The following is a 16665-nucleotide window of genomic DNA, read 5'->3' on the forward strand; positions in this document are numbered from 1 at the left end:
ACAAGGGTCCAGTAAAACTCACTTTCCGAAACACGCATGCGTTTAACCCCTGCGATAATTAAACGGGCGGATTTAGAGTAACGCGGCCAACATTAAAATTAAAAGTGTTAGCAAGGGAAATAGTCCGGTTCCAGCTTTTCTACAAACATTCGATGATGAAAGAGTGAGAAAATGCCCTTGACGATAGTCACTATTTGTATTACTGACCTGAAAATAACTTTGCAAGATAAGTGAATTTGTGATACAAAGTGTAATTGTTTTTATTCCACAACGTTTTTGACAAAATGTGATAAGAGAAATACTGTCCTGCTGTACCAAATGTTTGAAGTACAAGGGAGTTCAGGAAATTCCTTGATTACTTTCAAAAATGACCTACCCAGAGACAAGATTTACGCAAGGCTGCAAAGAACAGTCGATCATCGGTCAAGTAATTACCCGCTTTTCTTTGTGTTTAGTGCAGTGTGGGTAGAAGCAGCAAATCAAACTTGATCCCTTTCTATCATCCACACATCCATTCCTGTGTGTTGACACACTCGCCTTTCTCTCGCATTCTTCACTATCCTCTTCTATCATCCTACATTTTCTTGGCACGCTCTCTTGCCTTGGCAATATCAATGTCTGATTGGGTGATCGTATGAAACACGTTATCGACGTCATAAATGTCATTAGGAATATTTTTGTTGGCTTCCCGGCGATCCTCAAGAGCTTGCCTCGACTCCACGCGATCACGATACCGCTGGGCAGCTTGCTTACGAATCATCCGACGATACTAAGAAAGAAGAAGTAGGTCAACTCCACGGGGAAGAAAGAAAGGCGAGTTATAGAGACCCCCATTCTAAGAAAAACGTGGATGTGCAAGGACACTTTTCAATTAACATTAGCCTGCGTGGCAGGCGTTTGGAGGGGAAAGGAAAGGGAGTTTTAGGCGCGAGATAAACGCGAGGGCCGGGGCGCGCGAGGAGGGAGGGAAGGATACGTCTGCCAGGAAACCATTGTTTTCGCCATCCCGCCTACTAATTATGTATGCAAAAATAACGCCACTGTGAATGACTAGCTGTCAAATAAGTCTGGCCGCGATACACTTATTTTTAGCTTTTGTTTTTCTAGAACAAGATATCTGAAGTGTAGGTACGTTCTATAAAAAAAGTTCAAATGCGGTCGTCCGTTGAAAAAAGAAAGTTGCAACGATGCGTATCTTGTTGTATAAAATCCAGCATAAATCTATTTACGTCGTTTGCTGAAGGAAACGTGCCGGACGTCGCAACTTGCATGCAATGTTTGTCTGAGAAAAACTTACAGTCAAGCCATGTCAAGCTTACCCCCCAAAATCCCATTAATAAATTTCTTATTCGAAAGTTGAGTCCGTTGGCAGTTGTAGATTTCAGATTCATCTTTACATTCTTGCATGCGTGATGAGCCGTGAATTCACACGCGTTTCAGTTACGAAATTTCTACCAGCTCAGTTTCCCTGAATTTGATGTAAATGTCTTCTAAGAATTTTAATTCATTCAAAGATTTTCAATCTGACCAAATACAGACAAGTTCTCGTAAATTATTCACTGCTCATTACGCATGCAGTAATTCCGATTTGAATTTGACAACAGTTACGGGAACGACTAACGGATTCATTTTACAAATAATCAATTCATTAATAGAATCTTGGGGGGTACGCTTGACCTGTTTTGACTGTAAAACACTTTGCTGGCTCTCGAACTGGATCCAGCGGAGCATACAACAGAACGCTGGTAGCGGGGAAAGGAGAGCTGAACTTCGAAGATCTACAAGAAAGTTGCAATCAGTTATTAAAGTAAGTTCCTGGCGGCTTTATAACGTCTTCAACCAACAAGACCAAAAATCGTTTTCAACAATCTGGTCGTTGATAAAGCGTAGCCTGCGTGGTAGGCGTTTGAGGTCAAACAGCACATAAAAAACACACAGACAGCATGATATTTCCTTTCTTTCTTCTATAGTGAGTAAAACAAGCCGTTGGGAGATGAGACTTCTCAAAACCAGTCAGTAAAACTCATCTAGCTGACAGACTTTTTCCTCCATACGGTTCTTTTAACTGTCTTCTTTTATTCTCCATTTCAAGCTGAAATTGATGCCTTCAGTTTCTACTTCTAACGATAAATTCCGTACAGACATCTCATCACCGCTTCACCAAGAAGATATTTTTAAATGATTACTGAAAGATCGATTTAGCTACTCAATAGCGTGATATTGATTTCAGCCAATCGGATTAAGGTATGAAGGCTGTGATTGACATGTTTTGAAGTCTGACCAATCTGGATTTTAACATTCGCCAGGTGGATGTTAAAAACGAGAAATACAATGGTCTCCCGGCAGGCGTTTCCTTCCCTCCCTCCGCGCGGCCCTCGCGTTTCTCTCGCGCCTAAAACTCCCTTTCCCTTCCCTTTCAAACGCCTGCCACGCAGGCTAAATTAACATGTAAAGTCAACATAGAGGGAATTTTCCCGCATTTTTTTTCGAACAAGGCAACGCTTCGGAATTTTTCGGCGCTTGATACCTGCGTCGAAAAACAACTTCGACAACTTCGTCCCCAGGGCCCTCTCGTTTTCCAAAATGGCGGCGGCAGGATCGTGGACAACCAAAACTTGCGCCGATACTAACTAGAAGGGGGCTAACTCACTACAGGAAGAAACCACTGTCTTCCATTGACTGTGATTATCCACAATCTTGGACAAAATGGGTGGAAAATTTGTACCCTCCTCCCCTTCCAAAAACAACATTCTTTATTGCGTCTGCATCTATCCTGGAAGTACATGTCTGTATAGTGTCTTACCTCATTGGGCGATTGATAATGCGGGTTTTCATACAATGTTGGGCCACCAAAACTTCCTTCGAATACTCTTATGAGGTTTAAAACAAACCGAGGTCCTGAAATAACATGGTAATAACCAGTCAAGAGATAAAAATACAAGCGTTAAAGGAGCTGTGTCACGAAATTCAGCCAAATTAGGAAATTACAAAATGCCCGTTAAATTAAGAGAAACATAAAAATAACCGCTTAAAACTTTAAAGGAAGGTTAAAATAACATAACAGAAGCAACAGATGCCACGGATGGGCAAAACTGAAGAAGATTGAAACGGATTGAAATTAAGGTTTTTGAAAACTGTTCAGCCTAACAGTTTTTCAAAGTTGATCCCTGCTGCTTGCAACTTCAAAAATAATGCTCAGGAGACATATTTTTTTGTCTCGGATCCCTAATTTTGTCATTTACATGTAATTTCTTTGCTTACTTTAAGTTCCATAGCGATTGAGGGCGAGTAATTGGCAAAATTAAACAAAATGAACTGGACTGCCGTGACACAGCCCCTTTAAAACCTCTATAAATATACAGGTGATCAGGAAGCATAGAATAAAGCACCATACCAATCTCTAGCAAGGATCCATCCTCTTCAACAATCTGAAAAACAGTTTGTTCGTCAATAACGTAAGACAGAAAAAGGACAGACAACCAAAATACTATGTTTTCCTTTGAAAGCTTTGAACTCTTCAAGAAAAAAAAAATTAACATATTAAAATAAATTAACATATCAAAATATTAAAATAATTCATGAGAGTGTATTTACCTGGAAATTTCGAAACCAAATTCTGTTGTCTTCTATTGAGAACGACAGAATGTGATCTATAAATGGTTTACTTTTGGGATGATAGCAAGGCGTGCTAAAAATCTGCAATAAGAAACGTAATGATGTCCAAACATGACCTCTAGGATTAAAGTAAAAAAAAAAAACAAAAACAAAAACAAAACAAACACCCAAATCCTTCACAAAGAATTGCACAAACCTGTGTAAACATTTCTTTTAGAAGTGAGTTATGAGCTGTTTCATCAAAGTGCTGCCAGGTAAAGAAAGAGAAAAGCATGCATATACTTTTTATAGATAATAGATCTATACAGTTATTAGAGGAGACTGGTTATGAAAAGCGGCAAACATCAATGATAAAAACAACAGTCTTGCAGTTTATGTTGGAAGCACCCTGAAAGTGCACAATCCTTTGTTTTCTGTTGGCAAATTGTTACGGAATAAATTAATGCAACGTTTTTATTGGTCAATACAATCAAAATGATAGGAATTCTTTTGAACGTTGTGCACTTTCAGGTCCACAAAAACATATAACAAAGGAGTCTGACGGGTTTCATAACCATTCCACTCAATTAACTATGATCTATACAATAAAATGTGCACAAGAGCGAGAGGCCTGACCGACCGGAGCTTATCCCAGTTTCCTTAGCATGAAGCATGCCTATGAGTATTGTGATTCCCCCCTGGAAGGGATGCTTGTCCATTACAGGGTTACCCCCAAGCAGTATATTGCTGGCGCCCATTTATAAACCTGGGTGAAGAGAGACAAAGTGGAGTAAAGTTCCTGGTCTAAGGAAACAACACAACAGGCGAGGCTTGAACTCCAGACCTCCAAATCTGGGGTTCGAGGTGTTAACCACTCGGACACACATGCCTCCAGTCCACTGGATCTATATTATAGTTCAGTCTAAAGTTAACATTCCACAGGATTCTTAAAACATCCACACCTAGTCAACCGGCACCCGTAACCATCAATATGGGAGTTTGAAGATCCCATGTGGACAACTAGTTTGATTAAAGATTTTCAAACCATACCCAAATGAGCATGACTCAAAAAAAAGGCCAGAGAACTTTGACCAGGAATTTCCAAAGAAAATCTTGTTCCGCTAGCCACCTATACTTCCTTTGAACTAAAATTTCATGAAAACCTTTTTGACAGAAATGAAATCTAGAAAATGTTCAGTAAAAGAGAAAAAAAAGGAAAAAGAAAAAAAAGAAAGAGAAAAAAGCAAGGAGAAGAGAAAGCAAAAGAGGAGAGTCAGAGAAGGCAGCGTCACTTTTAAAAGGTTTTAAAGTGTTTCTCATACCTGATCAAAAGATAATATTGGTCTTGATCCTTTTAATGAGTTTCCAGTTAATTTAAGTTCATCCATTGTGTGTACTAGAGATGGAAAGAAAAGTAAAAAAAGAGAACAATCAAACTCCAACAAATTCAACATTATTGGATTTTAAATCAAATTAAATAGAAATTAATTTCAACTCACCATTTTCAACTAAAAACTTTGCAGATGGACCATGTGGGGTACAAGAAAACCTGAAAGAATAATATAACGGCAAATTTAGTTAAAATAGTAGAATGCATTTAATTCTATTGTCCACCAACAAAGGGAAGGCAACTTAATTTAAAACTTACCACATAAAAAGGTCTTGCCCTTTTCTCATCTCAAAAAAGACACATTTGTTACAGTTCTTCATTTCACAGACCTGCAGTCAATAAATTTAAATTAGTTTAAAATCCAATGTAAAATAGCACAAAACCAAGCAAGGACAAAAGTTGTTTACAGACCTCATTTACAACAAAGAGTTTGTCTTTGCGGTCAAGCTTGGTTTCTAGAAAAAAAAGAAAAGAGAAAATAACCTAACATAAGCATTACATATACATAATTTGCCACCTTAAATAAAGATTAAAAATTATATTGTGGTCAGACTGTTGAACTATATTTTTGGTTATTGCTTAAATAAATCATACAAACCTGATTTAGAGTGTGGCAACAGAGTCTGTATGTCAAGCATCAGGTGTCTGGCTCTATACAAATAATTATAAACAAAACATGTCTAATGAGTTACATTTGGTCCTTCAACTAATCACCCCTCACCGATAAAAAAAATGTTTTTTGAGGTGCTTTGGAGCCACACCTTGAGCTCTCTTTGTTACTATCACTATCAGTTTGGTAACAATAGCACATTTTACAGTTACAGGTGAAACGAGGCTGGAGTTGACCTTGTTTTGATACAATCCTTCCTGCTTTATTATGTAAATAATGTTTTTCTTATACTAACTACGTCAAGGCTGTGCTCTAAGGTAAATTGAAGGGAGCCCAGTGCTCTGAACCTGTAAAATCTAGGGTACCCAGCATATGATTTATACAAAAAAATCTGAGATTTTCTAGTCACCCAGGAGCAAAAGATGGGTGCCAGGGGCCACTGGGATCTGCTAGAGCACAGCCCTGTATGTATTTTTAAGCTTAATTTCCGTAACAAAAGGAAAGACGTTTATATCAAGACAAGGTCAACCTGAGCCTCATGTCCACTCAAAGGCTAGGATACTAGGCCCACAACTGTTATAAAATGCTCAATTGTTAAGCTCAAGTGAACTGAAGCACAGGCAGCCCAAGCTAAAGCGAGTCATTGGAATAGTGATCTTTGCAGAAATATAAGAGTCTGTAAATATAATAAAAATACATTAGTGTATTACTTGCTGTCGTTGCCCTTAAGGCGATAATTAACCATCGAGGTAAGATAAGGTAATACAGACTTTTATATTTTCGCCATGATCGTTATTCCAGTGAGTCAAAGCTTGAGCTTTAATTGGGTTGCCTGTGACTGAAGTCATAAAGTAAACCATCAAATGATATACAGCGATTGATCCTAACATCATTTGTTTTGTTACTAAATTTATGGTTGAAGAATAAGAAAACAACTTTTTCCGTTAGTTTATTGGCTTTACCTGGTTGTAACTCCAAAAACTCATACCTGTGTGAAATACCACGTGAGCAGAACACAAGGACGCGCTGTTTATTTGTCCATTTTCCCTAGAAAAGAGGGTTAACGAATTCAATATAACAACTGGAAACATGAAAACACAACATTGTGACTATTTTATACCTTTTTGGCCTTCTTCTTCTTCGCTTTCTGTACTCCATTGTCGGTCGTCGAAGCTTCCACTTCTTCGATAGCTCTCTTCTTCGCCATTTTGATTTCTCGTGTGTGACTTACATGCGGTAGATACCATTTTACTACAAACTGCTGACCAATCTAGTGCGGTCTCAAACAAAAGATAGAAATATTCAACAGCAGACGCCGCATCAAAATTGAGAAAACGTTTGGAAGCTTTTGGAGGTAATTGTTGCTCTGAGTTGTTATTAATAGCGTAAACTATAGCTTTGATTGCCAAACTTAAATAAGTTAGTAAAAACATCTGTGATTCGATGCTACAAGATCTTCGACTTAGCAAACTTAAATGCGTGACCCCTATTTACACACGAAAATTGCTGTAGGTCAGCAATTTTGAGCATGTTGGCCCTCGCCCCCTACATTTCCGAGAAATATTTGTACGTTTTCGGGGTCTTCAGTCTTAACAGGATGTCTTTTTGGTCCGGAAGTCTTAAAAAAGTATAAAGGTATAAAAGTTACCGGTCCACGTTTATTTGTTATTTTTCTAATTCCATGATAACAGTTTTTTAAATTGTTTAACGCTGTATGTGAAACAAAAATTAAACAGGGTCATTTAAATGAGGTCTTCTGTCTTAAACATGGTAGCGATATGAACGATTTTAGTCTTAAGCATGATCCATTATCAGGGTTTGAAGGTCTTGGGAGCATACCTCTACCCAAACTTCCCTTGAGTGTAGTATCCCCACCCCTCCAGGGTTTGAAGGTCTTTGGAGCATACCTCTACCCAAACCTTCCTTGAGTGCCCCCACACCCCACCCCAGGGTTTGAAGGTCTTGGGAGCATACCTCTACCCAAACTTCTCTTGAAGGCCCCCACACCCCACCCCAGGGTTTGAAGGTCTTGGGAGCATACCTCTATCCAAACTTCCCTTCAGTGTCCCCACCCCTGCCCCACCTCTACTGGGCATTTTCCATCTCTGGGACCAGAGCAGGGTGGCTACTGTAGTGTTTTCATCATCGCCTCTACTTACTATGCAGGTATACAGAGCAACCTTTATATAATGAAGAGCCAAGGGAGTGGCAAAATATGTTCGCTGTAACAAGGTTTAGCTATATTGAGGTCCTTTTCCTAAAATTTTGCTCTTACCATGGTGAAAAATACATTCCTTGTAAATAGAGGCTTGTTATATAAAGGTTCCACAGCTGTACATTTATATATGGGGGGGGGGGGGGCACACTCAGCTATTTATTTTTCTTGGATCAAACTGTAAAATTGGCATGAGTTCCACTGAGTTAGTATTAATACAATATTATTACCAACTAAAATGTCTTTATTTTCTGTAGAAATAACAAGAAACATTTAACAATGGGTGCTGTTTTGGGATCAGCTATGAAGAACACAATGGATGAAAATTTCAAGAAGAATCAAGAGTTTATGTTGCAAACTCAAAAATTGCAGGTTCAAAGTCTATAATTCAATAATATATATATATAATTTTATAAAATGAAGTCACAATAAATTTGAAAGTAACCAATTTGAGTGTAGCCTGCAAGCGGGGGAAAGGTGCAGCTACATGTAGGCTAATTTGAGTGCAATTGACAGCCTCTGTGCTACACTTTTTCGTTGATGGGAAATTGGCTATACTGTTGCAAGGTTTCATTTTATTTTTAAAATAGTTTTTAATTATTGATCATTATTTGAGTTGATCTGTTTAGCCTTTACCTGTGTTAAAACAATTGTGTATCTTCTCTTAGTTAGGAAGACAACTTCAAATGCAGAATGCCATGAGGGAACGGCAAATGTCTATGCAGCTGGCAGGAGCAAGAGAGATGTTTTATTGGCTGGCTTCATTCTATGGAGTTGCTACACTAGGCATGCTTGTTGGGTATATAGACTTAACCTCCATATCAAATGCATTTTTCTAAAGTGGTAGGCTGAATAGATTATTATTCATTCAAAATATTTCATCATTGCTGATTGGTTCCAGTCCCCTGGCTAATTCTTCATAACCAATGGGTGCATACCATATTTGAAAGATTAGAGCAATATACCATCGATTCGATGGCATATTTGGTTAGAAATAAGGCTGCTTGGGCAAAAGTGAACTAAAAAAATGGCGTTCATGGCTATTCGAAGACGAAATAGCTGAACTTCTGACTTAAACTGAGTGGGAGAAATGCGAAAATACGCAAAACATATTTCTCGATGGACTTTATCTACTTTTTGAGGAGTACCTGCAAGATGAAACATCCGTTTATATCCTAAAACCATGCCAAGAAATAGGCCAAAGTTTTGAAGCAAGTCTCGAGGGGGTAGGCATGTTGAGAACTTAGAAACATTTTGAATGAATAATAAAACAATTTATTGAATTTGGCTGTCATAGGATGTGACGAATTATGCAGATCTCGGAGGATGTTATTCACCTTGCCCTTCAGCCGCAGTGGATAACATCCTCCTCGATCTGCATAATTCTTCACATCCTACTCAGCCTCATTCAGTAATGTTTTGTAAATTGTCACAACTGTGGCTATCACTAATCCTTATTAATTTTTATGAACCTTGTTCTATAGTACTGTTGATAAAACTTAAGGTGTAATAGTAATAACATTTTAATTTTGTGAGATCTTAACTACTGCCAATCAAAATTCATTACCTTTCATATGATTTGTTTCTAGGTTTAAGAGGTCTAAAAATCCAGCCGTATTAGTTCCTTTTTTGCCTTTTACCTTTATTGTGGCTTATCAAGCGGATTTTTGTTATGGAACTAAAATGAGCAGGATAAGGGGTAAGAATCAGTAATAATAAACTGTGGAAAGAAAATAATCATCTGTTACAAGGTTTAAATAAATAAGATTACAGCTGTACTCGCCTGTTAACTATGTGGAATCACAGACTTAGTGCAGAGGAAGCCCAAGGGTTCTATGTGAAGAGCTTCAAATGGAACTAAAGTTTGTTTAAAATATTTCAAAATACATGCTAGATATTTCTACCTAAAGAAACAAAAACACAACACTTCAGGTGTGCTGCCTGTGCTCTTTATAACACAGAGTAAGAGCAGGCTGGCAAAACCCCAGTATAACAAACCACAATTCTTCACCATAGCTGATTATGTATATTCAGTATGGGACAGGACTCATTTTAACGGGGTCCTGTGCCATAACATGTGAGCAGAGGCTACTTTGTCACCATATTGTCTTCACATGCCAGAACACATTGTGAAAAAGTAGCCCCTGCTTGCGGGTCAAATGCCGCCTTTCTTGCCATTATAAGGAGCGATTTCTTAGTCCCTAAGTGTGACGTGAGAATAGGTTTCATGTACATGCACTTGGTCTGAGTAAAATAATAGATTGGTAATGGTCTATGTTTAATTGCAGATGAAGCTGAAAAAATCATGCAAGAGGAACGCGCTCTTCTGGAACTTCCTAATGGAATGCCAAGCTTTCAATCCATTGAGGAGGCACGATTGAAGGCAGAAGGCAGGAGCTCTTAAAAAATAATGCGACATTTCACTCTGTGAAACTGCTATACACTAAACGCATAATCAGTTTATTAACGAACATATTATACTCTCTCTGTTACTGAGCACGCATGCGCATAATCGTGGTCGGTAAAAACGCCTCTTCCCCCAAATAATGTGCACCCTTACGCTAGCTAATTAAATGTAATTGCGCAATGCAGCGTGTTTAAGTTCACTCTGTTCTGGGTTCAGGGACGTTCCTTTCCTATATTAGCATTCCAATACGTGTACATAAGGTGAATACAAATTAAAGTATCCTTCATTCAAGATTATTAAATGTTGAGAATTTTCTGCTCGTGTTTTAGCGGCGTCTTAACCAGTCTTCAACAAAACCTGGATCGGACCAGATCAGAGTAACTCCTGTCCGACTCCCGAAGTGTCTAAAGGTTAGGGATCGGATAGCGTAACAAGGGTTGATCCGATCCGGTCTGATACATCTTTGTCAATGGTCGTTATCACATACTGAATTAGTGTAAAACAATAATCTAAACACCGCCCGTTTAGCTGAGTTGGGAGAGCACCGGTTTTCCGAGCGGGAGGTCGTGGCTTCAACCCCGACCGGACCCCTTAAAAAACTGGTGAAATCATGCTGGCTGTGACTTAAGATCTTTTCTCAGTTCAGATGATCGCGTTATTGGGCGGTGACGTTAAGCCGTTGGCCTTGTCTTCGTTATCCTTCTTTCATTAGGCTGATTTAGAAAAAGAACGGGAACGTCAGTTGACGACGGCGGACGCAAATCAAACAACTGGCATGACCAATAGCAGAGCGGCAAATTGGGCACCGTATAAGTCGTGTTTAGTCTTTTCTGCGCGCTTTTCCGTCGTCAACTGACGTTCCCGTTCTGTTGCTAAATCAGCCTATTAGACAAAATCGAAGCCGGGACGTAAAAGAACCCACAGTACAGTTCGAAAAGGGTAGGGGAAGTTTTCCTGGTGGTGTGGTCTACCTTTCACGCATCACGCATCATTCATATCATGGGCTGTGGTGGGTTACAGTAAGCTCATAAATGGACTGATAGCGGTTGCCAATGGCGCACTTGTATGCTGACGTCAGATAAAGAGGGCGCGTCTTTTTGTCCTCTTATCCACGACATTCCATTTCACATTCCAATGTGTATTAGTCGCTTCCATACTGAGTCGCCTTCAAAGGCCCTTACCAACGAGTTGGAAGAAAACTCTTTCGCTGCCGGAGTCAATTCTAAAGACACTTCTTATGTAGTTGTAACTTCTGAAATGCGAACATAACTTAATTATGGTATTGAGATGGTAAAGTCCATTGGCCTCCACATATAGTCACACTCAAGTAGCAGTTCAGGGCGACATTATCGTCATCATCGTCATCATTATCAACAACAACGTCACTCATCGAACCAGTAAGCACAGATCGCCCTGACATTCACCATCCTGAGATCGCCTCTTTGGCTGCAGTCCTTTTTAACATATAAACAAACATCACATCACGGACTTCAAAGTTGTAGGGCATAATAAACAGCACCACAGGAAAGTACTGCTTGGTAGCTTTCAGTTGAATGGCCACCCTTTCGTATTTATCCACGGACTCGTGTGAGGCGTAATTAACAGTACCACAGGAAGGTACTACGCAGCGGCTTTTGTTGTTGAATTGCTCAAAAAGTGGAACTAAGTTAACAGTCGGAAGATAGTCACGACTACCTTGTACAACTTTGTAAATAGCACAACAGGGAATTACTGCTCAGCAATTTTAAACAGTTTTGAATGGTCACACTTAATGATGAATTTGAAAAGTATACCTAACAAATAAAAACAGGACAAATGTTCAGCTGTACATGCTATCCATCACTTCGACGAACCCGCTGGTAAGCGTGGTTTATTTTTGTCTGTCTTTTAAACAGAATTACACCTGATAAAATGCTAAGTTGGACACAACACTTGCGACGTTCCCACGGCACAGTGTCGTCTTCAGAAAATATTCTGCTAGAGAATGATAAAGACGCCGGAATTAAAATCGCGACGGGGGAGTGACTAAACTTTCACTAAGTTCACTTATAACCGCCTGCTACAAAGACAATAAGAGAACTTTGTCATAGCAATGAAATGTTTGTAATATTAAAACAACACTGTGTTTTCCCTTGTAATTTATTCAAGTTCAAAATGAGACGGAATTACCATCGGTAGTTTTGATTTATTATAACTGCCAACAACAACTAACAGCGTTATTTTACGTCGTTTTTTTGTACATAAAATGATATATTTAATAAGCAACATAAGTTTATACTGTAGTTACTGCGAATTATGTCAATAAAATGCTGTACATTCTTAATCCAGAATAACCCGATATAGAAGCGTTGTTTCTTGGTAAGCCTCCCACAGACTCGAAATATTAAATTTCTTTGTTTCTAGAGAAAGAACTGAAAAAGCTTTTTACTATGAATTACATGCAAGATAAAGCTTAGGCTTTTGTAGTTTGCCGAACAAGTTGCCTTTGCAAAAAACATGCAATTCAAAAGGGATTGCCTTTTGACTGAATTGTAACCGATTTAAACTAGCACTCAAAAAATGCCCGACGTGAATTCATCTTTAACTTTTGAAAATATTACCAAGCCAATGGAGAGTTTGTCTGAGCCTCTTGCGATGAGATGGACTTTACGTCTTCTCTACATCCTTGTCTTCTTGTTTGGAATAGTTGGAAATGTGGTCGTGTGTATTGCAGTCATTAGACGCAAGCGTTTACGATCCAGCAATAACCTCTTTACTTTCAACCTGGCGTGTGCCGATCTGATTGTCGTTATAATCTACGTTCCTACTCAGATGACAGCATTCGAAAACGGCCACAACTGGGCTTTAGGCGACACAATGTGTCGAATCGCGTATATCATAATACCACTATGCCTGTCTGCATCTATAGGATCATTACTAGCAATAACAGTGAATCGCTACCGAGCCATGGTCTATCCGATGAAACCCAAACTTACCATGGGGAAAATTAAGCTAATAATCGCTGTTATGTGGGTAACGTCTCTTTTCATAGCTCTTCCTATCATTTTTGTCGCGGGAACAGAGACTTATGAAAATGGACAAACCTACTGCTCTGAACCAGGTTGGCCGGACGGTTCTAACATCGACAAAGTTTATTGGATCTCAATATTTCTCCTGCAGTACGTTGTTCCGCTTGTTATTATTATTATTTTATCAACTATTGCTGCTTGGAGACTAAGAAAAAACACGCTGTTTAACAGGCGAAGAGGATCGCTCGTGATAACGAAAGCCGTTCGGCGGCGAATGCATCAAGGAGCCAAGATAACAAAACTGCTTTTTGCACTTGTCTGTATCTATGCTATATGCATGCTTCCTCAACACGTAGTGTTTTTTTGGATGGAGTATGGTAATCTCAAGCAGATGGGATTCAAAATGTATATATTCCGATTTTCAAATGTCTTCCCCATGGCTAATTGTGCGTTGAACCCGATTGCTTACGGGACTCTGAACAAGGAATTTGGGATGGTCTTCAAGAGACCCCTGAAAAGAAAGTGGAAACTAAGTATAAGATTGAGGTGCTGGCGGAAACGCGATGTCGAGGAAGTAACGGACGTTGAAGGCCAAGAAAAAACTAATATCGTCTTGAAAGAGTTCTTGTAGAAAAATCTCGCAGCAACATTTTGCCAGTTCGCAAATTGTTGCGCAGAGAGAGTGCGCCTTTATATGCCAGTATTATCGAGAACACATACATCGTACGTAGCTCATCTCACTTGGCCAGTTTAAGCATCTACTCTGCAGAGCTTGCGTCGGCGTTGTGGAGTGGGCAAAACTCGTCCCCAGAGTAGCGATCCTTCTTAGCTGACCACACCGCGAATCAAACGCATTGAGTGAATCGAATGCAGACAATTGACTGTATTACAAAATACAAAGCAGTGTTTTACATTTACAGCAGATAAGGCGTGGACACGAGATACTTCAGTCTTAAAAGGACTGCAGTTTGATTAAGGCTGTAATACAAGACCATCCTTTCTGCGTCAAGAGGACGAAATTGTTCAGTATCCACTGACCTAAAGCGTGCAAACTCAAGAGGACTATGTTGTGGCAATGAAACGAATTTAAGTGAATTACTAGAAATTGGAACCGGAACAATGATTTTACAGTAAAATTTTACTAAACGAAAGCGCAAGCATTGAAGACATATATATATAATTGTATCCTTGATTGTTTGCTCATTGATGCGCTTTCTCGTGTGAGCTGGATAAATTAATGATAATTATATTCCGGATTTAAATTTAGTTACCGATCTTCTAACCTGGATTATAAGGCCCCAAAAGTCTTGTAGAGTCACTTTTCGGTCGCAGTTTATGTTTTTCAGTGTCGTTTCAAATATTAAAACACTGGCTTAATTTTTGTCTAAACTCTTGATTTCTAATAAGCCTATTTTTACGGAGAACTTGACATTTACTTTCTGAGTTAGCAACGACCGGTAATTTTCTTTGCTTACGCATATAAATGACTTATATTTGCGTCTAGCAAAACGCAGACTCCCGGTAGAGGATTACATTCATATTGACAAAGAGACTCATAATCAGCTTTGCCAGGCTTTTATATTAGCGAGTAGACAAGCGACTAGCAAAAAAATCTGTTCATGTCAGTTTCTCCTCAGTTTCAGGGTTATAATGACCGATCTACGCAAAGGATATAAAGTTAACCTTCTAATAATCTGTTTATTCTTTAATCGAAAGTCTACGTGACCCTCGCAAAATCGTCTTATTAATTTTTCGCACCCTTTGTAGCTTGGGTTGTGGTTGCCAACTAAAATTAAAGGGAAAAAACCGCAAGTGAAAATGTCGTATTAAGAGAATAGACATAACGTTTTGATAGGCAACGAGTTAATGAATTTCCTTGTTCTGAATTTTTTTTTTGTTCTTTCAATTTTGACGCATGGCAGGTAAATTTTTGACAACGCCATAAACACATATTCGACTGCTCTTTAAATGAGAAAGCAGCCAAAACTAAATTACAAAGTGTTAAATCAGTCATTTTTGACGAGCCAATAGAGCTTAAGGGATTTTAATTAAATGAGAGGTATAGTAGGTCCGTTGATTTAGGACATTGGAACTGTCGCATTTATTTGGGTAAGCGGCGCGTCGAGTCATACGAAGAAAGAATTCCGACAAAAAATCGCTTAATAGTTTGACTACGGCGGCCAGTTTACTGACCATTCACAACGACTTAAGTTCGAAAACGGCTGTAAGCTTGGTCGTAAACTATAAAAATTGGCACTCGACGATAAAAATGAATGAGAGATAGGCATATAGGTGAGTACAATGACTGTATATTATATCTATCGACCGTTTAACAACAAAAAGTTTTAAGATTTATATTCAAGTGACAATTATCCGAATACCAAAAGAACGTTTAATTCCTTTGTACCAGTTTATGCATATGAATGAATGTAACTTTTAACACTGGCTGAAAAAGGCGAGAAAGTAAGAAAAAGAATTTGATCAGTACCTCCAGATAGATAAATTTTCTTTTTAACCTCCTGTAAAAAGCAAAAATTCAATCAACTGTACGTATGACCCATTTAAATTCTTGCCATGCTATTCCTCCAACCACACAAATTCTGTTTTTAAACTTCACTCTTTACCACCAAAGCACAATTCGACAAAACTCCGCGTTTCATTTATTAAATACTGGGAAAAATAGAACCACCTTGTAAAACGTAATAAGCAGTACTGCAGGGAAGTACTGCTCAGTTGCTTTCATCTAAATGGTCACACTTATGGATTTCATCCTTTTAAATACAATTTTAAATCCAAACCGACCCAAAAGTTGGAACCTGCACCTTAAACAGTACTACAGGAAAGTACTGCTCAGTAGCTTTATTTGAATGGTCACACAATAGGAACTCATCCACAGACTAGAAAGTTAGAGTCACCTTGTACAGTATAATAAACAGTACCAAGGAAAGTACCGTTCAGTAGCCTTCAGCCGTCCGACACTCTAGGATTTCACAAACAGCCTCAAAGGCTAGAACAAAACGTAAAAGGATAGCACCAATGATGTGAAAGTTTTATAGGATTTATACCCAGAATCAGAAGTGATGAAAAACAAGCTAGAATCAACTCAAATGATTTCCACTGTATGAAATTAGATTCTCCTTGAAAGTGACATGAGTTGGGTCATTCAGCGACATTCTGGCGACTAAACGCACACAATATTCTGAATATTCCTTACTATTTACGACCGAACAACAAGGTCACCTGCCATGCTAGAAAGGTAATTGGTTTTAGAAAAAAATCACTACCATTAACTTTTCCTTTAATTCCTTAATATAAATTTGAAAACAAAATGTCAAAACCGAAACAAAAGTACCATTTTGTACAAAATGTAAATAGCTTTCTATCTTAACACCCATCCTGTATAAAATTAATTGTTTTTTACACTTAGGAGATCGAATCCCA

At 38.6% G+C, this 16665-nt stretch overlaps 3 protein-coding genes across 3 annotated transcripts; 2 read left to right on the forward strand and 1 right to left on the reverse strand.

The window, feature by feature from the left end:
• Positions 1-231: 231 nt before the first annotated feature.
• LOC140921642 (ribosome biogenesis protein BRX1 homolog) lies at positions 232-6807 on the reverse strand. The gene is made up of 12 exons (XM_073371650.1): positions 6715-6807; positions 6583-6641; positions 5583-5635; positions 5396-5439; positions 5243-5313; positions 5094-5143; positions 4917-4990; positions 3812-3862; positions 3595-3696; positions 3395-3428; positions 2804-2898; positions 232-769 (listed from the first exon to the last, which is right to left on the reverse strand). Exons 1-12 carry the CDS (start codon positions 6799-6801, stop codon positions 575-577), a joined length of 915 nt encoding a protein of 304 aa, XP_073227751.1. The 5' UTR covers positions 6802-6807; the 3' UTR covers positions 232-574.
• A 49-nt stretch (positions 6808-6856) lies between these two features.
• LOC140921333 (plasminogen receptor (KT)-like) lies at positions 6857-10517 on the forward strand. The gene is made up of 5 exons (XM_073371331.1): positions 6857-6948; positions 8067-8181; positions 8478-8608; positions 9399-9508; positions 10098-10517. Exons 2-5 carry the CDS (start codon positions 8089-8091, stop codon positions 10211-10213), a joined length of 450 nt encoding a protein of 149 aa, XP_073227432.1. The 5' UTR covers positions 6857-6948; positions 8067-8088; the 3' UTR covers positions 10214-10517.
• A 1892-nt stretch (positions 10518-12409) lies between these two features.
• Positions 12410-13902, forward strand: LOC140921402 (neuropeptide FF receptor 2-like). Its single transcript, XM_073371399.1, has one exon. The coding sequence runs from the start codon at positions 12776-12778 to the stop codon at positions 13853-13855; it is 1080 nt and encodes a 359-aa protein (XP_073227500.1). The 5' UTR covers positions 12410-12775; the 3' UTR covers positions 13856-13902.
• The last annotated feature ends 2763 nt before the right edge of the window (positions 13903-16665 follow it).

The sequence above is a fragment of the Porites lutea genome, chromosome 12 (assembly GCF_958299795.1).
Source record: "Porites lutea chromosome 12, jaPorLute2.1, whole genome shotgun sequence".
In the NCBI taxonomy this organism is placed as follows: Eukaryota; Metazoa; Cnidaria; class Anthozoa; order Scleractinia; family Poritidae; genus Porites; species Porites lutea.

Excerpts from the sequence above, each read along its gene's own strand:
- LOC140921642 (XM_073371650.1), bottom strand. The coding sequence starts at position 6,801 with ATGGCGAAGAAGAGAGCTATCGAAGAAGTGGAAGCTTCGACGACCGAC. Across the intron at positions 5,314-5,395 it reads AACTCTTTGTTGTAAATGAG|GTCTGTGAAATGAAGAACTG; the intron begins GTCTGTAAACAA and ends TATTGACTGCAG. Across the intron at positions 3,429-3,594 it reads TTTGGTTTCGAAATTTCCAG|ATTGTTGAAGAGGATGGATC; the intron begins GTAAATACACTC and ends ACTGTTTTTCAG.
- LOC140921333 (XM_073371331.1), top strand. The coding sequence starts at position 8,089 with ATGGGTGCTGTTTTGGGATCAGCTATGAAGAACACAATGGATGAAAAT. Across the intron at positions 8,609-9,398 it reads ACACTAGGCATGCTTGTTGG|GTTTAAGAGGTCTAAAAATC; the intron begins GTATATAGACTT and ends ATTTGTTTCTAG. Across the intron at positions 9,509-10,097 it reads TAAAATGAGCAGGATAAGGG|ATGAAGCTGAAAAAATCATG; the intron begins GTAAGAATCAGT and ends GTTTAATTGCAG.
- LOC140921402 (XM_073371399.1), top strand. The coding sequence starts at position 12,776 with ATGCCCGACGTGAATTCATCTTTAACTTTTGAAAATATTACCAAGCCA.